General features: G+C 39.2%; 1 protein-coding gene across 1 annotated transcript; it reads right to left on the bottom strand.

The window, feature by feature from the left end:
* Positions 1-1,339: 1,339 nt before the first annotated feature.
* On the bottom strand, positions 1,340-15,835 carry NME8 (NME/NM23 family member 8; the record flags this gene model as incomplete). Its single annotated transcript, XM_080611238.1, has 16 exons — positions 1,340-1,562; positions 2,174-2,318; positions 3,310-3,461; positions 4,318-4,425; positions 5,271-5,415; positions 6,078-6,256; positions 7,225-7,373; positions 8,386-8,478; positions 10,064-10,143; positions 11,993-12,059; positions 12,662-12,778; positions 13,802-13,873; positions 14,295-14,401; positions 15,140-15,197; positions 15,293-15,328; positions 15,812-15,835. 16 exons carry the CDS (start codon positions 15,833-15,835, stop codon positions 1,340-1,342), a joined length of 1,755 nt encoding a protein of 584 aa, XP_080467364.1.
* Between the last annotated feature and the right edge of the window lie 509 nt (positions 15,836-16,344).

Genomic DNA, 16,344 nt, shown 5'->3' with positions numbered 1-16,344 from the left:
ATGGGCCACCAGGAGAGTGCTCAGTCCAACTTTGGCTGGAGGAATGTCTATAATAACAAATGCCCCATCACAACAGAAATATTTGTCAGGAAGCTCTTTAAAGCAGCTAGTTGTACTAAATACAATAGGGACAATAAAGAAAGGGTGAGAAAGACTTTGTTCTTTCTTTCTGGACACTGCACTTAGAATCAGTGCTGTAAGTAAATTGTTTTAACTGAATGCCATTCTTTAGTATCTCAACCTTCAACAGACTCAGACAGCTAAAGTGAGAATTATCAGCTACAGAAGGATGTTTGTGTTCTTTATGAAGGCCAGCCAAGTTAGACTGAGGCAGGATACAAATTCACTAGTTTGGCAAGGAGGTATATGTCAAAAATAGCTGCTAAGTAACAGCTGACTTTATATTTTATTTCAGCTGATATGTTTGAGTTGCATAAATGGAAAGGACCGTCTAGTTCATTATCCTACATGTGACAGTAATTGTTTGAAGATGTTTAGGGAAAGGATAAGTAAACATCACAAATGTTTTTCAGGGCCCTGAGGGAACCAATAGGTATTAATAGCCCTGAGCAGCCTCTCCTGGGATGCATGCCCATACCATTGGACAAGGGGCCCAGGAGCCCCATTTAAGCTCACACTGGGCTTAATCACTGCCTGAGCTGTGTTGCAGGAATACTTGTCTCTGGATCTATTGCCTGTTGCTCCTGACTGGACCTTTGAATGGGTCCTGGACCTGGTTCATCACTTGCCTTGTCTGGGATTGCTGATGGATGTGGCTACCCAGCTCTGCTCAGACACTGCGGGGCTGCCCCACACAGCCTGTGCTGTGGTCATGCTTGGCTCTGGGCTCCTTTTCCCTTGTGGAGCACTCTCACACTTGCTGCTGTTCCTTGCCAGTGTTGTAGCAGTGCCTTGACTACCTTTCACCATTTCTCCTTTGCAGGCTGCCTGAACTGGAGGACTCAGTCCACATCACAGTGGACATGTCATTAATTGTGTTTTAATGATCTTCTTTGACCTTGTTTTTTAAGGTAGTTGTATACAAAACAACTTAGAACACTCCTGGAATTATAGGAAAGGCATAAACCTGCTAAACTGATAAAAGAAAAACTATTTATAACCATACATAAAGAAATCATTACTAACATCAAACTTCTAGCAAATATTACTCGTTATATTGATATGCTTTGCAATACGCAATGCTGATAATAAAAATTTGGCTGATAAAAGAATGGACTATGAAGGAAAACATAAAACACAGAATTAAATACAGGTGGTTGGGCAGACAAATGCATTTAATGACCTGAACATCAGTTTTCAGGGATTGCATCTTAATTGCTCAGTCTAGATCAAGCTCTCCAAATACACACTCAATGCTTTTCTGTGCATGTTCCTTAGTTGATGATCCATGAACAGCATTAGACAAAATATTTTGTGCAAAATTAGCTCGAATTGATCCAGGGGAGATCATTTTTGCCACTTCTGGATCGACTGGACCCATTAGATGCCTCCACTCTTCCACAGCATTTTCCTTTGTTAAGACCATTATCACCGATGGGCCCCTGTAAATTCAATATAAGGAAACTTTTCCACTATTCTAAGATGCAGGCTTAGCTTTGACTTCAGAAGTACCTTGAAGGGTTATGATAAGCATTATTCCATCTGAATTTTGTTAAACCGTTTAAAGTTTGTTTCTGAATGTTTTAAGACAATATCTTGGATTTGAAAGCAAAAAATATTCTGATGATCAGCTATTTGGATTTGTACTCTTTGTCCTAAAAGGCTCTTACCCAATGATTTCTGAAATGAGACTATGCATACTGTTTTATCAACAGCTGTACTAACAATATTATAAAGGAAGATATTTGTCCTACATAAGGAGAACTAGGGTCCCATCAGCAACCAGTTCTTTTTTCTTGAGAAAGGAAAAACCCAACAACATAACAATCAAAAAACCCCAAAATAATAGTTACTGTCCGTAGCTTTTAAAAGAATTTTAAATCTTCCTTTTAAAAGGAGAGCTTTCCATATCGGCAGCCACTAAACTTGACAAAAAGAGCATCAAAGTGTCAAGTCCTCAGCCCACTTTGGGTGTAGCATGTTCTGTTGGCACTGTAAATGTGAAGTTTGATGTGTACTTAGATACCTCGAGGTTGTATAACGGGACACTTACTCAGTCATACAGGACAATAAGTCTTCAAAAAAGGGTTTCCCTTCGTGATCCTCGTAAAACTGTGCGGCCATTTCACGAGTTAAAGATTCTTCTTTAATCTTTGAGATGGTAAATCCAGCATCTTTCACTTTTTGCAAGATGTCATCTGGGAGGGTAACAAGCAAACTCAGTCTTGATTGAAATGGTGTAGATGCAAGAATCATTTTGAAGCTTAGATGCTAACCCCCCCCCCCCCCCAACCTAAATCTTTCAGAAAATACCAGATGCTTTTATAAAAAACCAAAATCACCAATACCTGTTAAAATTATGCTTACAGTATCAATCGATCACGGGCAATATGACAAACGCTTCAACAGTCCTCTAAAATGTTCAGAAACCATTGTCACTGCACTGATGCTGGTGACAAAGCCACACTATTATAAACCATACCAGCAGCATTCACTATTGCTTCTCATGTTGGACAGAACATGGACTGTAGTTGTAGTGCTCCATCACACACCAGCTGGCCTGCTAAAATCAGTCTGAGTTGTTATAAGAGGGGAAGAAAGATTCACAAAAGCCAATAACAAATTAACATTAGAAAGACCACTGGAATTTGTTCTGACAGACAAGAAGAACACCAGGAAGAGGCTTTGGATGTAGAGTTTAACAAAAGTGGCAGCAAAACCTTTGAGGTGTTCTTTTTGCTTTGAGCTTTCCTCCTCCTTTGCTTTGTCTAATGGCAAGTTAAAACAGGGATGGGAATGCATCTAAGAGAGCAGTGACCCCTTTTGAGCAATAGATATTCCTGTCTGAAATAAGTAACATGAATTTGTACAGCCTCTCTCCTTTGACTTAGAAGGATGCTGGGCAGCTGGTTTGCCCATGTGTCTGGCTTTTAAACAGTTTAACTTAGCTAAGAACTCTCTCACTTCAGTTCACCACCACCCTCAGGAAGAAAGGGCTGTAGGGAGATTAAGCAAAGGGAATATCACATTTGAGGCCTCGCTATGAAGTATGCAAGCCCTGTAAAAGCATTTCTCTGCATGGAAAAAAATATTCCAGGGAATAAAAAGAATGCATCTGACACGAATTACTGCTGATATTTTGTAGAAATGGCATCAATAGACATAGCCCATACTTTCTAGATCACTTACCTTTATGCTTTGCAGCAGCAGCAGGTTTGATTAATGCCAAAGTGTGCTCCTGTGGGAAGAAGAATTCCAATTCCTTCTGAGCATCATCAGGTGTGGAACTACCATGCAGCTGACCAATAGGTACATTGCTGACTGCATACCGTGCACGTAAACTAAGAGTCATTAAAAGAGTAAAGTTACTTGAAGGAGTAACCATTTTGAGCTTTAACTATTTGACTAGCCTTAACCCAGTGAATATAAATGAATGTTGATCTGGTGACATAAGTGCTTGATGATCTCTTTGTAGAGACAGCCTTCATTACCCACATAAAGAGCAAGCTTTTAAATTAACCACCTGATATATCAACACCACCCCTCCCAACTCTCATCTTGTTATATTTGCAAGGTAATACCAGCTCTTTCCTGATGAAACAGCCCTTCTGCCAGCAACAGGTAAGGTGATGCAATAGTGATTTCTTAGAGAAATTTACCAATAGCAGGTAAAACTAGGATGTCTATTTAGAAAATGTGTATGAGAAACTTAGTCACAGGTAAAAATTCTGCTGATGCAAGGTTTTCGTTAAGCTGAGAAAATAACCATCTGTTCTAAAAAAACAATGGTGCTATTTCAAGGGGAAAAAAAGCAATAATAACAAGGTATTACCAATATTTTCTCTCTGATTCATAGAATCATAGAATGGTTTGGATGAGAAAGGACCTTAGGATCATCTAGTTCCAACCCCCCCTGCCAGGGCAGGGGCAGAGAAGCCTCACTCTAGATTCAATAGATCTTTCACTTCAATATGCTTTTCATGATGCTTAGCAGCCATTATTGCTCAGAAAATGCTATAGTTTCTATGCATAATACAAAAGTTCTTCCAAGAAAAGCTTCACAAACTGCAGAAATACATATTAGCTCCCAGATGATGGCACTATAGTTACACCGACTGGAATACGATATTCATTGAGATGAGGGATGTGAAAGTAAATAATACACTGTGAACGATGGTTTACTGTTGGAAGTATTACCTGTTTGGATTTTCCTTCATAGCCTGCTCAACAGTCTTTGGGCCTAATAACTCTCTCCAGTGTGCTACAGCATTTTCTCGTGTTAGAGCAAGTACCAGAGTTGGACCACTGTGAAATGGGAAAATTTTCATTAAAAAATAAAACTAAACTCTCTGTAACTTCTGAAAGTCATTTGATTGCATCTAGAGCAGGTTAGGAAAACAAACCTGGTACTGGGTGGTTTTAAACCCAATCTCTGTTTAACCAGCTACAGGCTGATAAAACCTTATGGGGCTGAAACATAAATCTGAATTTCAAAGTGACTGAATGCTACTAAAACAGCAGGAATGTTCTAGAATTGGGCTGTGTCTTTATTATTAGCCACTAAAATGCCGACCAGCTCCTGAGTTGTCAGCCATACCCCAAATTCCTATGAAGGCAATATCCAAACATAATGTATTTTTCCTCCCCAGTCCAGCACACAGCCTGGATGAAGATTTCTTGCAGGGCAGAGCTCAGCTGATTTCACCCAAATCAATGGAATTGGCTGCTGCCTTCAACTTGCTACATACAGGTATGTGGAGTAGCTGTAGTTTTTTAGAACCTCCTATATTTAGAGCCATAGAATGGTTTGGTTTGGAAGGGACCTTAAAGACCATCTAATTCCAACCTCCCTGCCATGGGCAGGGATGACAGTACAACATCACCCTTAATAAAATATATGTATAAATTAAACTTTGGCCAAGGCTTTCCACAATTAAACTAATTTCTACAAATATCTCCCCTCAAACATATATATCCACTATATTTGGGAATTATCTCATTATCTGCAGTTGTCTGATCCTGTTTTGCATTTAACTAAACTCTCAGATACATTGGTGTCTTATGTATTGTGTATTATTGAGGCTAATTACTCATTGTGAAAATGCCAGTCTTATTTATAGATCCACATTCTCATTTTTCATTCAGGTTACCTGGTCATTTGCTCTAGAAGGCCTGGGAAGTAGTCTTGATCTACATGCTCTTTGTAAAATTTACGTATTTGTTCTTCAGTTAGGGTGATTTCTTTCTGCATTGCTATTTTGAAGCCATCATCCTTTATTCTTTGCAGGATTGACTCTGTTTAGTATATTGAAATTATGCAAAATTGTCATCCATTCATTAATTTGCACAGCCTCTGTGTATAGGTTATTTCAAGTACAGAGATTCTCAAGTTAGGAATAAAAATGCTATCTAGAATCTAGGAAGAAATGCAAATACATGCCTGAGAAGAAAAGTAAGCTTGGTTGACTGGAGTTTTGTGCTAATGGAGTAGATTTCCTGATTTAGTATTGTCTGTATAGACCTACCCTTGTGCAGCACTGCACACCCTGGTTATGCAGCACAGAACACCCTGGTTCAGATCTTTTTCAGCTTGCCATTGATCTACCTTGGACCTGCCATTCAGGAATAATATCAGCTACTTTACTATGGTGGGAATTATGATCCCCTATACTATACTTTGCAAATGCTAGCTTCTCTGAGGGGTCTTCTAGAAACATTCCATCCAAATACACAATCTAAAGATGTTCTTGAAAAATCAACCCAGGGAACAAAACGGCATTGACGTGGACATTCTCAGTACAGCAAAAACATTAACTATGTCACTTTGTTCCTGACAAAGATCACTGTAGAGACACTATAACCTAAGAACATATCATTAATAGAGTTGGGATTTTTCAGATTCAAAATGTGAGGGCTTTTATATACCTTAGATAGAGAATGCAGCGATTAACTCTTACCTCGTCTTTCCTTTAGGAGAGCTGGTCTAATCAAGGCCAAAGTTTTTTCCATTCTTTGTTCTGTCTTGTGGGTATCAAAATTTGGGAAAAAGAAGGCAAGTTGTCTGCTGGCATTTTCTATGCTGTCTTCCATATCACATACATTTAATAGAGCCCCAGTTTCCACAGTTTCTTCCCCCCTAATGACGTGCAAAGTAACACAGTATTTAAGTCAGTGCATACACTGTGTTAACAGTTGACTTCGTAAAGATGTACTTTCTTAAAGTTTAGCGAACCAGAACAATAGAATCCCCAACTAAGTTTCCATTAAAATCAGATTCATGACTGAAGTAACGTTTCTGAGAGGGGAATTATTCATCTTTTCAGAATTGCGTTTGCTATGAGAGAGAAACCTCAGCCATGCAGGTTTTCTAATTCCCCTCTAGATTATTCAAAATAGTCTCTCGGCTTCACTAGACAGAATTACAGCTGACAAGTGTAAAGTGATGATGGATGATCAGTAAAAGGACTGCTCTTAATTCATATGCAACATGATCATAAACCCGATAGCACTACAGATTTGTCTTTAACAGAGATACTTCTGATTGGTACTTGCCCGCATTTAGCTATGTAAATACAGTCACTCTTCACCAACTACAGAAAATGCAATATTCCCCAGCTGTGGGAGTCTGTGCAGAAAGGGATACAGCAAGCACCAACAGGAACATCAATAATAGCGACAAGTTCTTTTTTTGACCATAGGATTTAAATCCATGCTGCTTTAAGTAAATCTCTTGTCTAAATATAATACTTGATCCGCTATTTGAATTTTGTGAGCACTCTGTTGTCTGATGCCGTGTGTACTGCTATCATCCTCTTTAAGACTCTCAATGCATACTTGGCATAGGAGAAAACTGGATATTTCAAGATGCCATATTTGTGAACAGTTAATCCTTACAATGTTTTTATGCATCTTGTAAGTGAGGAAACACAACCCAAATGCCTCCCCCCTTGTTTGTCAGCTTTTACAGAGTGGTCCCAAGGAGCAAAGCATGCTTCAGGCATCCCCTACTCTCCCTTGAGCATCTGTAAGAATGTGTCTTGGTTTATGGTGTGTGCTCTGGATACTGTAACTGAAACACATCTACACATTTCTCCTGGTAGTTACCTGTCTGGTTTCTCAGCCTCATCAGCACTCTTACTCGTCTCATCGAATTCTTTCCAGTTAGGAATAGCATCAGTTGGGGTTTTTCTAGCGATGATCAAAATGTGGCACGGTCCACTTAGCATGAATTGAAGGAAATCTTCAAAATCAGGCTAAAAACCATAATTTTTTCTCTATGAATTGAAGGAACTTTGAGTTTATCATCAGAAATGAACGACCATCCTTTCAAAAGTAACTCCTACTTCCTCTTCTAAAACGGCACTCACATACATTACTCAAACCCCTGTTAAACTGGGATGGTTTTGATCATTCGTTTGAGCCAACATTATAAAATACCTAAAACAAACTTAATTGAGATAAAGGAAGTCATAGAACTGCATTAAGAAAGTGGCATGTGTTCTACTAGGTTAATTTGCAAATGACAAGAGTGAAGAAGATTAGTTAGAAATTCAATATGATCCAATGCTCTGCTCGCAGTAGCTCATGCAGTGTGCCATAACAAACTGCAATACAGTTCTATGCATAATTATTGCAACTAAAACCCATGTAGCTGGGTGCAAATAGAGAACATTGAGATATTTGCAGGACGTTTGTAGACTTTTCCTTCATTCTCTTTGCTCTTTTCATTCCTTCAGTTTCAACCTTCAGTGCTATAAATGTACATTTTCATCAGAAAGTGATTTTTGTAGCTGTTGTGAGATTTTAATCTTTTCTGCCTTGCGTATCACCTTATTCTTCAATATTTAAAACTTCCTCAAGTATCTTCTCTATTTTATGGCTGGAAGAGTATGTGTCAAACAGACACCCACTGTCATAAAGATGACACTGGACTTTGGATTTGTGCTGCATTTCATACCTAGCAGCCTATGTTTAGGGCCATGGCTAAGGGTCAGACACATTCTGACAACAGAAAGAACTGGAAAATCTCTTGATATTTAATTGGAGCTCAATTTAATTGAGTTGGAATGTTCGAATGTTATCAAGCAATGTCTGTATGAGTCAGTAAGAGAGAGAGAATATCTCCTTTTTTCCTATGTATTAAATCTACATTAATTCAGTTCTTCAACGTACTAAAACTGTATAAAACAGATATTTGCAAACACATATAGCTAAAATGATATGTTTTACCTGTTCCTTTTGTTTTGTTTTTAGTTTGCTTTTTACCTCTTTCACTTTGCAGGCATAGAACACTCTGATTTGCTCTTCAGTTAGTATTTTCTCCTCTTCTGCTTCGATGCTAAATCCTGCATTTGTAATCTGCAATTATTCAGTTATTACAGAGTGGCATTTGAAAATGAATATATACAAAATCTTATGTTATTGCAGTGCTAAAGATTGATTGATTTTTTTGGAAGCTATCTTAAGTTTAAAATTCTCTGATATGTTCCAAATAATTTCAGCCTTTGCCTAAGCTGAAGTTCCAGCTTTTTAAAGCACTGCACTAATTTCAGGATTACAATGCCCCCTAAGTTAATGGTTGTGAACCATGTAGGGCAGTTCAATTTATGCAGTCATTCATATGTCAATAACATCTTTTATTTAACATTAAATAAACTCATTTTAACAGTTGTTATTAACATGCCACCACTTCTAAAAATGTTATTATGACCTCTATAATAATCACAGTAGTCATATAAATGTGTACTTATCAACAGCTGTTTTAGGCTAAAGTACTTGGCTTCAGGAAAAGAAGATAAACCAAAATATAATCTATTTTATGGTTATCTATCTTAAGCTACATCACTGCACTAAATTCAAGTATGTGTAAGAGATGCAGACCTACGTGTCCTATGTGAAAATTCTTACTCCACTTATATGAGGTTTACCATACACTGATATTTAAACAGCAAAGGCGCTACCCAACCCCAATACTGATCACATGCTAACATTAATCTGCTTACCAACATGCTGCTCTTTAAAAGCCCTTATGATGCTACTGGGTGTGGAAAAATTGTGAGTACACACCTCATCAGGCAGGGCAAAGGCAAAGCTAACTGGCAGCTGCTCAGCTCCAGCTAAATTGCTTTCAAGCACTGCCTGCTTTTCTTTTTGCCTTTTCCTGAGCTTCGTTCCTTTCTGGCCAAGGCAGAGTAATTGCAGAAACAATCTATACAGCACTGATCGTTGTTCCTGCAAAAGTCACTGGTATTTGTCTTGATATAATGTCTTAGGAGGCGTTTTTTGGTAACAGAAAGAGTAAGAAATTCCTGTGACTGAAATGAGCATCGCTATATCATTGTATTGTGGAAGGCAAAATATTCTTTCTTTCACTGTGTGATGGCTTCAACAAATACTGAACCATTGGATGCGCCCTTGCATACTTGCTGGATTCACATTCTTCACTTCAGGAGCAAATATTGCACTAGTGACAAATATTAGTGTACACTTACTAGTGCACATGAACCAGCCTCACCATCTGCATGCTTTTACTTATTGTCATACGTGTCTGCACACAAACTCTTTTCCATAAAGAACTGGTCAGCTGTCTTATGTGTGCCCACAGGCCTTCAAAACACTGTGTGAAGAATTAACTTCACCACCGCAATCTCTAGTTCTCATTTCTGCTGCAACATGTGTGAAAAAAGACACTTTTCTGTATGTAGATTTCATGTGTTAATGATTAGCACAATATGCATTATACTTCATCTACTGACATAAAATATTAAAGCAGTAGTATCAGTCTGAACGTTTATTATTTCAGGTCAAAATTATCATGCTGATATCATCCTTAACAGAGAAGCATCTTGTTCTAAAGCCTAGGCATAAACTATGAGCCACTTCATCTTGCATCTTGCTACTATGTTTCTTAACTAAGTAGCATGAATGAATCTTATCAATTTACCTGGCTTTTAATTTCTTCTACACGTCCCTCTGAGACATCATCAGGTTTTATAATACCAAGAGAATATTTGACTACTTCTTCTGGAAAAGGGAAAGAATTATGTGTCAATGGATACATTTACCAAAATAAATGCAGAACTACATTCACCATTACTTGCAAGTGGGTTTCTCTAAATAGTTTTCCATTTTAATACAGAGGTGGCCAAACAGTGGTTCCAAAAAATAAAGGACTCCAGCACTTAAAGCAAGTTTTGGAGAGCAGGACTGCCCTTGGCTATCCCTGGAATCCACATTCCTGACAAAGCACTGGTGTTTTGGGTAACATGGTGGAGAAATGGTTCACATTCAGCTAGGTGTGATGGGAAAACTGCAGTTTAAGATGGATACTTTATCTGGGGAGCTCTGTATGTACAGGACTAGAAATGTGAAAGGAATGAATATTACTAAGGAAAATTCACTAAGAGAAATTCTGTATGAATATTAGACATCTCCAGTAACATGTGTATTTCTTGTCATAGTAGATGCTTGTTCTTTGTTAGCACTGTGGATGTCAAAGTGATTTGCAATAAATAACTGTTGAAGTAACACATGCTTGCGAACACCATGTAATGTTTAAAACAAGAGGTATAGACATGGTGTTACAACATCCATAGCTTACAGATCCCTGCAAAACGAGAGAAATTGGCCAGAACAGAGTACAAACTACATTGCCTTTGCAGGATCAGAGGTTTATAGTTAAGCATTAGAATGTAATTTAATCACTGTAGGAGAACTTTCTGGTAGCTCTAACAGAAACACCAGATTACTACTCATTTCCAATACTAGAGAACACTCATAGGCACCTGCATGTGGTAAGTAGAATATTACCATAAAACATTAGTGTATTATGGCTTCTGAGGGATCCCCTACCCTGAACCTGAACCCAAACTTAAATGTCTGTTCCCTGGTTTGGTCACACATTTAGGTGCTGTGGATTAGTGTGAAGTCTGGATATAATTGCTATAAGACTTGTAATACTGTACTACTAAGTCTCAGAAGGTTTATGAGAAAAAAATATAGGCTAAAGCTGAGGTCAGGAATAGGTCACTTGAACCAAACAATAAAGGCAGGGTGAGGAAGGAGAAGGGACACAACTTGATCCATGACTATGATCTAACGCCTTCTTCACAGGGAAAAAAAGGCGAGATCAAAAAGAAGAGGATGATGGAGGAGTTTATTCCATCTCAGTGTTGACAAATGGCATTCTGTGCGTATGAAGCAGTAGGAACATTCAGTAGCCTCAGATAACAATAAGAACAGAAAAGATGTAGGTCCCAGCTCATGAAAAGCCTAAGACAAATGGTGGATATGAGACCCACAAACAGAATGGTGCTTATTTTCAATCTTTTTGGAATCTTATCCTACTATCATGGGTTCATGCTCTAATGTAAACGTGTCCTTTAGCTCTTTAATCTGGTGAAAGACTCGGTTAAAAATAATCTGAGATACAAGCGTGCCATTCCTTCACAGATTAACTCTCCCAATCCTCTCAGGTTATCCCTGTCTTGGTATTCCTGTAAAACACTCAAGGGTTAACAAATCCCACCAGAACAAAAGTGCAAAGATAACACAGGGGCCGGGTAGAAGTGACCTTGAGGCACTGGTTCTACACAGGAATATTGCCTGGCACACAGCACTGCTGCTATGTCTGAAGTGCTGAAGGTTCACAAAGCAGGGGTGAAAATACTGATGAGAGTCCAATATCTCAATTCCTTACAAAAGAAAGCTTCCCATCAGTTTGATATTCTCAACCACAGCCTCTCATATTACTAACTCAATCAAAGGAAGGCCTATTAGTGCTTGACATACCCAATTCTTAATCAAATAACTAAAGAGATATTTTTTCTTTTTCTTCCTGTTAACATTTCTAAAAGAAATCAAATAGATTTACTCTGAGGTGCAGTCTCCTCAACAGGCTCTTCTGGTGGTTTCTCTTCATGAAAAACAAGTTCTTCTACCTAAGGCAATTGCCAGTAGAGTAAAAGTACATCACCAGTGTGAAGGTGAAGTCACCAAGCACAGCTGTCAGGTCTTTACAACAATTTTACCTTAATGTTAGAGCATATTTGCTGCCTTGGGAAGTGAGAAAGTCTAAGAAAGATCTTTGGGCAACCTGATTTTCCTTAATTGAGTGTTAATACGGTGTTAGAAGTTTCCTTTACTGTAAGTGGAGTTCTTTCATCTCCATTTAGACTTAAAAAGAAGCAACAAGACATAACTGCTCCCCCTGTCTTTGTTTCATCTGATGCACTAAGTTAAATGAGCAAAATAGTCCTGAGAGAATAAAAGATGACTAAAAACTTTCATGTGCCAATGACGTTGCCCTTCTCTTCATTTCTTACATTAATAGGCTAATCTGTAAATTTCTGAAGCTTTTACAAAGTGTTATTTAATGGAAATCTCTAAAAGAACCCAAACCAAACCACCCTCACATCTACCACTTTACTGTTGAAATAAATACAAACAATTAAACATTACCAAACCCTCTATCATAGGAATCAAGAGAAAACATGCAAGCCTAATAAAACCTCATTTATTTAAGTATCTGGTTTGTGAGTACCATGGTGCGCTCCTTCTGTCCAGATGCAATTGCCCTCTCTTCTAGCACTAGCTCTGTTATTTTCTTATTTAGAAGAGGACCATTTACACCTCTCACTATTGAGATAATTTTGCCATCCTGTAAAAGAGAAAAGGACGTTCTCAGGGAGTTTTCATTGCTCTCATTACACATTTACTTGAATTTTGAAACATGCTTTATCTCGCTTGTTTTTCCAGCAGCAGGACCACTTTCTATGCCCACTGAAGTGAATACTAAAGCTGCTACTGCCTCTATTAGTTCAGAATGAACCTTTCTTGCTTCTACTGCCTCCCTTCCTTCTCTACCTAATTTTTCATGTTTATTTCTAGGCTCACCATTTATAATATAGTCAGATGCAAATGCAAAATATGGGATTTACTTGCTCTTAATTTCCATAACATGGAGTTTTCTATCATTTGTATTATGTGTCAGTGAGTGCTCTGCCACATTCAGGAGCACCATAGTGAAGCTAACTACCGGTGATCAAAGATGCTGCTAACTTTGTTTGGGAGCATTCAGATTTAAATCTGGAACTGTCCTGACAGTATCATTGTTCTCAGATCCTAGATTCATATCCTAGCACCCTCAAGTCAAAAAACCATTGCCTCCTAAGGGAGCAGCGTTCTGCAGTGGAGTCCTAAGAGAAGAGGCTTTTTATATCCATTGCTGAGAGAGAAAAAATGTGTCACTGTTCCAATTGCCCAGGTGTGAAAATAGCAGTTTTAGCTGTTTATCTGAAATCTCTTAAAGTGTCAGGAAATGTAACCTCTTTTTCCCTGGGTTAAAGCGTGTATAAATAATCACTTCAGTGGAGCCAATTTATGTGCGACAACCCTGGAAACCTTACATAGATTTCTCTACTAAGAAACTACCACAACTGTGGCTACCCAAAATCTCCTGTGGCTGCATGTGCAGCAGCCACAGCACAAATGTGCTCGAGAACCACAGATCAGGCATGAAAACCAGCCTCAAGTAAACAACATCTGATGGCATACACACTGGGTGACACGCTGTAAAACATGAAGATGTGCGTTCTACAGCTTCCCGTTTACTTTTGAATCTACTGAAAAATGAAGGCAAAATCAGGCAGCACATGAAGAGAAACTGATGAGATGTACTTACAACACAAAACAGAAACACAGGTTCACATTTGTTCCTGAATGACCGCAGAGCCAGAATGTTGTCAGCCTCTGCCTAAAGTCAGATGAAAAAGATTATTTACTTGTATGTGTATACATATGCATATATATGTATAGAACCATAGAATAGTTAGGGTTGGAAAGGACGTTAACATCATCTAGTTCCATATACATATAAAGCTGCATAGATTTATAAAATCTGGCTTTTGAATGTTTCCGCAATCTCATCAAGAAAAACAAATATTGTGGGATATCAGCTCCCTTTCTATTATAGCTCCTTCCACATTTAGTGCCATTTCCAGACTATCCCTAAACAAAGTCTTGTGAGGAGATACGCAGAAGAAGATGCAACCAGGCCAGGCTTGTGATGACTTGGTATAAGGACAGTAAAATGAAAGCTCTGTATGCGCAGACAGCTAAAAAGATCTATTCAAAACAAAAGGTAAAGAAGTTCCCCACAGAATTGCCACCCTTACCACAGCAAAATGCAGCACATCGTCTTCACTGAACTCGGTCTTCAGCTTCCTGAATAAATCCAGCACAGCTTTGCAAGGACCACACCAGGCTTGATACACGTCTATTACTAGAATGGAATAGTTTGGGATTACAAAACAGCCGCCTTGCGGAACTTATCAAATGGAACATACTTGTGAGTGTGCTGGAGCACATGCACGCGCGCAGGGAAAGTGTTCCCATGCAGCTTTTAGTCCTCTCAGTCAATGTACGCACCACGGGTACACCAGTGTGTTCAGTGAATACGTCACAGTTTCCTCTTTCATTTCAATTATATTTGACACCAGCAACCTCCATAATACCGTTTGAGATGCTTAATTCAGACCGCTCCCTTTCTCTCATACTCCTTTTCCTTTTAATTGTTGTTTTCTTTCCCCACTGCTGGTTTTCAATCTTATTTAAATCTTTATTCTACAGGATTTTTGCCTCCCTGAGCCCGTGCAGATCATGTTTTTCCCGTTGCTACTCTTGTGTAGATATGATCTCCTTACAGATTTGTTCTCTCTACTTAAATACAACTGCCTACCATACAGAACACCATACTGGACAGGTATTTCCTAATCATCAGCATATAACAGCAGATAAAATAATGGATATGACTTGTGACAAATATTTATTCATCATAGAAGACTGTATGTTTATAAACACAATTCATACATTTACAACTGTACTAATATAACCTTTCTTTAAAAGACAATATGGTATTAGTTTAGGTTTATGACCACTACTATTAAAGATTATATGATATGTAAGTATGAAAACCTGTACATGCCTTCAGGAGAGATTAAACAGAAAATAGTGACAGTACCTACTACACCTTTCGTCAGCAACATTTCACCCCACTGGTTTTCATCGGTTATTTGCATCTGAAATAAAACAAATTGACATTTTAACATCCTTTAAAGAGAGAGAAAAAATATCTATGAATCTCTAGTATTGTTCAAGTAAATAGAATCTATACCTGGAGCTGGATTTCTCTCTTCTTGCCTGCCATTTCCTGTGGTTATAGGAAACATCAAAATACAAAGCACATTTAACAAGTTTTTGAAAGAACTTGTTTTCATAGTTTTCAACACAGCACTGCCTTCTGATTCCCTTACAAATGAGCTCAGCTGAAGCCCCAACAGCAATGGCAGTTTATACCCCACCTTGGTGGTCTATGAGGCAATATACAGTTGATTCTCGAAGCCCACGCAGGACGGGAAACACAACAAAATTGAGCTTCTTAACCTATTGGGGTCCTCAAAAGTTCCTTTGGCCTCAGCAATCTCTCAGGTTTACCATTACTCTGCTCAGAAATGCCCCAGGGCCCTTGGATGGGATGACAAGTGCTGTAACAATGGACCATCCACTCCCCCTCCCAGAGTTCTGTGAAACCAGATGAAATATGAAATGGATGGAAAACACTGAGGTCCCCTCACTGCAGCTCGCACACAGGGTGCACACCTGCATGTGTCCACAAGGACATGCAGAGACTCACATCCTTCCGCAGGCGCCCGAACATGCACCTCCATTATACAGGGACAGGCCCACCATGAGCATGAATTCACATGCACACCCCTTTGTGCACACACACACACACAAAAACATGGATAATGAACTTTAAGGTCCCTTCCAACCCCAACCATTCCATGATGCTAAGTGAACGCAGCCACACTCCAGCTCAGGCTCCCCATAACCAGGATGCTCAGGTACTCGTGCACCCTCCACACCATCACACAGCAGCCCTGGTGCTGCTCACCCCCAAGATGGGCACCTTTATCCTGCCCTGGTCCTTGCCTCTGCCCTGGTCCTTGCCTCTGCCCTGGTCCTTGCCCCTGCCCTGGTCCTTGCCCCTGCCCTGGAGCAGCGGTTAGGCTGGACGTACCCCACAACCACCCACTCCTAACGGCTCTAACCACCTCCCTAGGGCCATTGCCCTGCCCCAGCCCCTCCTGATGCTCCACCTTTGGGGTTGTTTTTCCTCCATCTCCCTTTTTCTCCAGCCTGGGGCTGACAGGGAATGGGGAGATG

Source organism: Psittacula echo (assembly GCF_963264785.1).
Source record: "Psittacula echo genome assembly, chromosome: 2".
Classification (NCBI taxonomy): domain Eukaryota; kingdom Metazoa; phylum Chordata; class Aves; order Psittaciformes; family Psittacidae; genus Psittacula; species Psittacula echo.
This window is presented reverse-complemented; position numbering and strand designations above follow the sequence as displayed.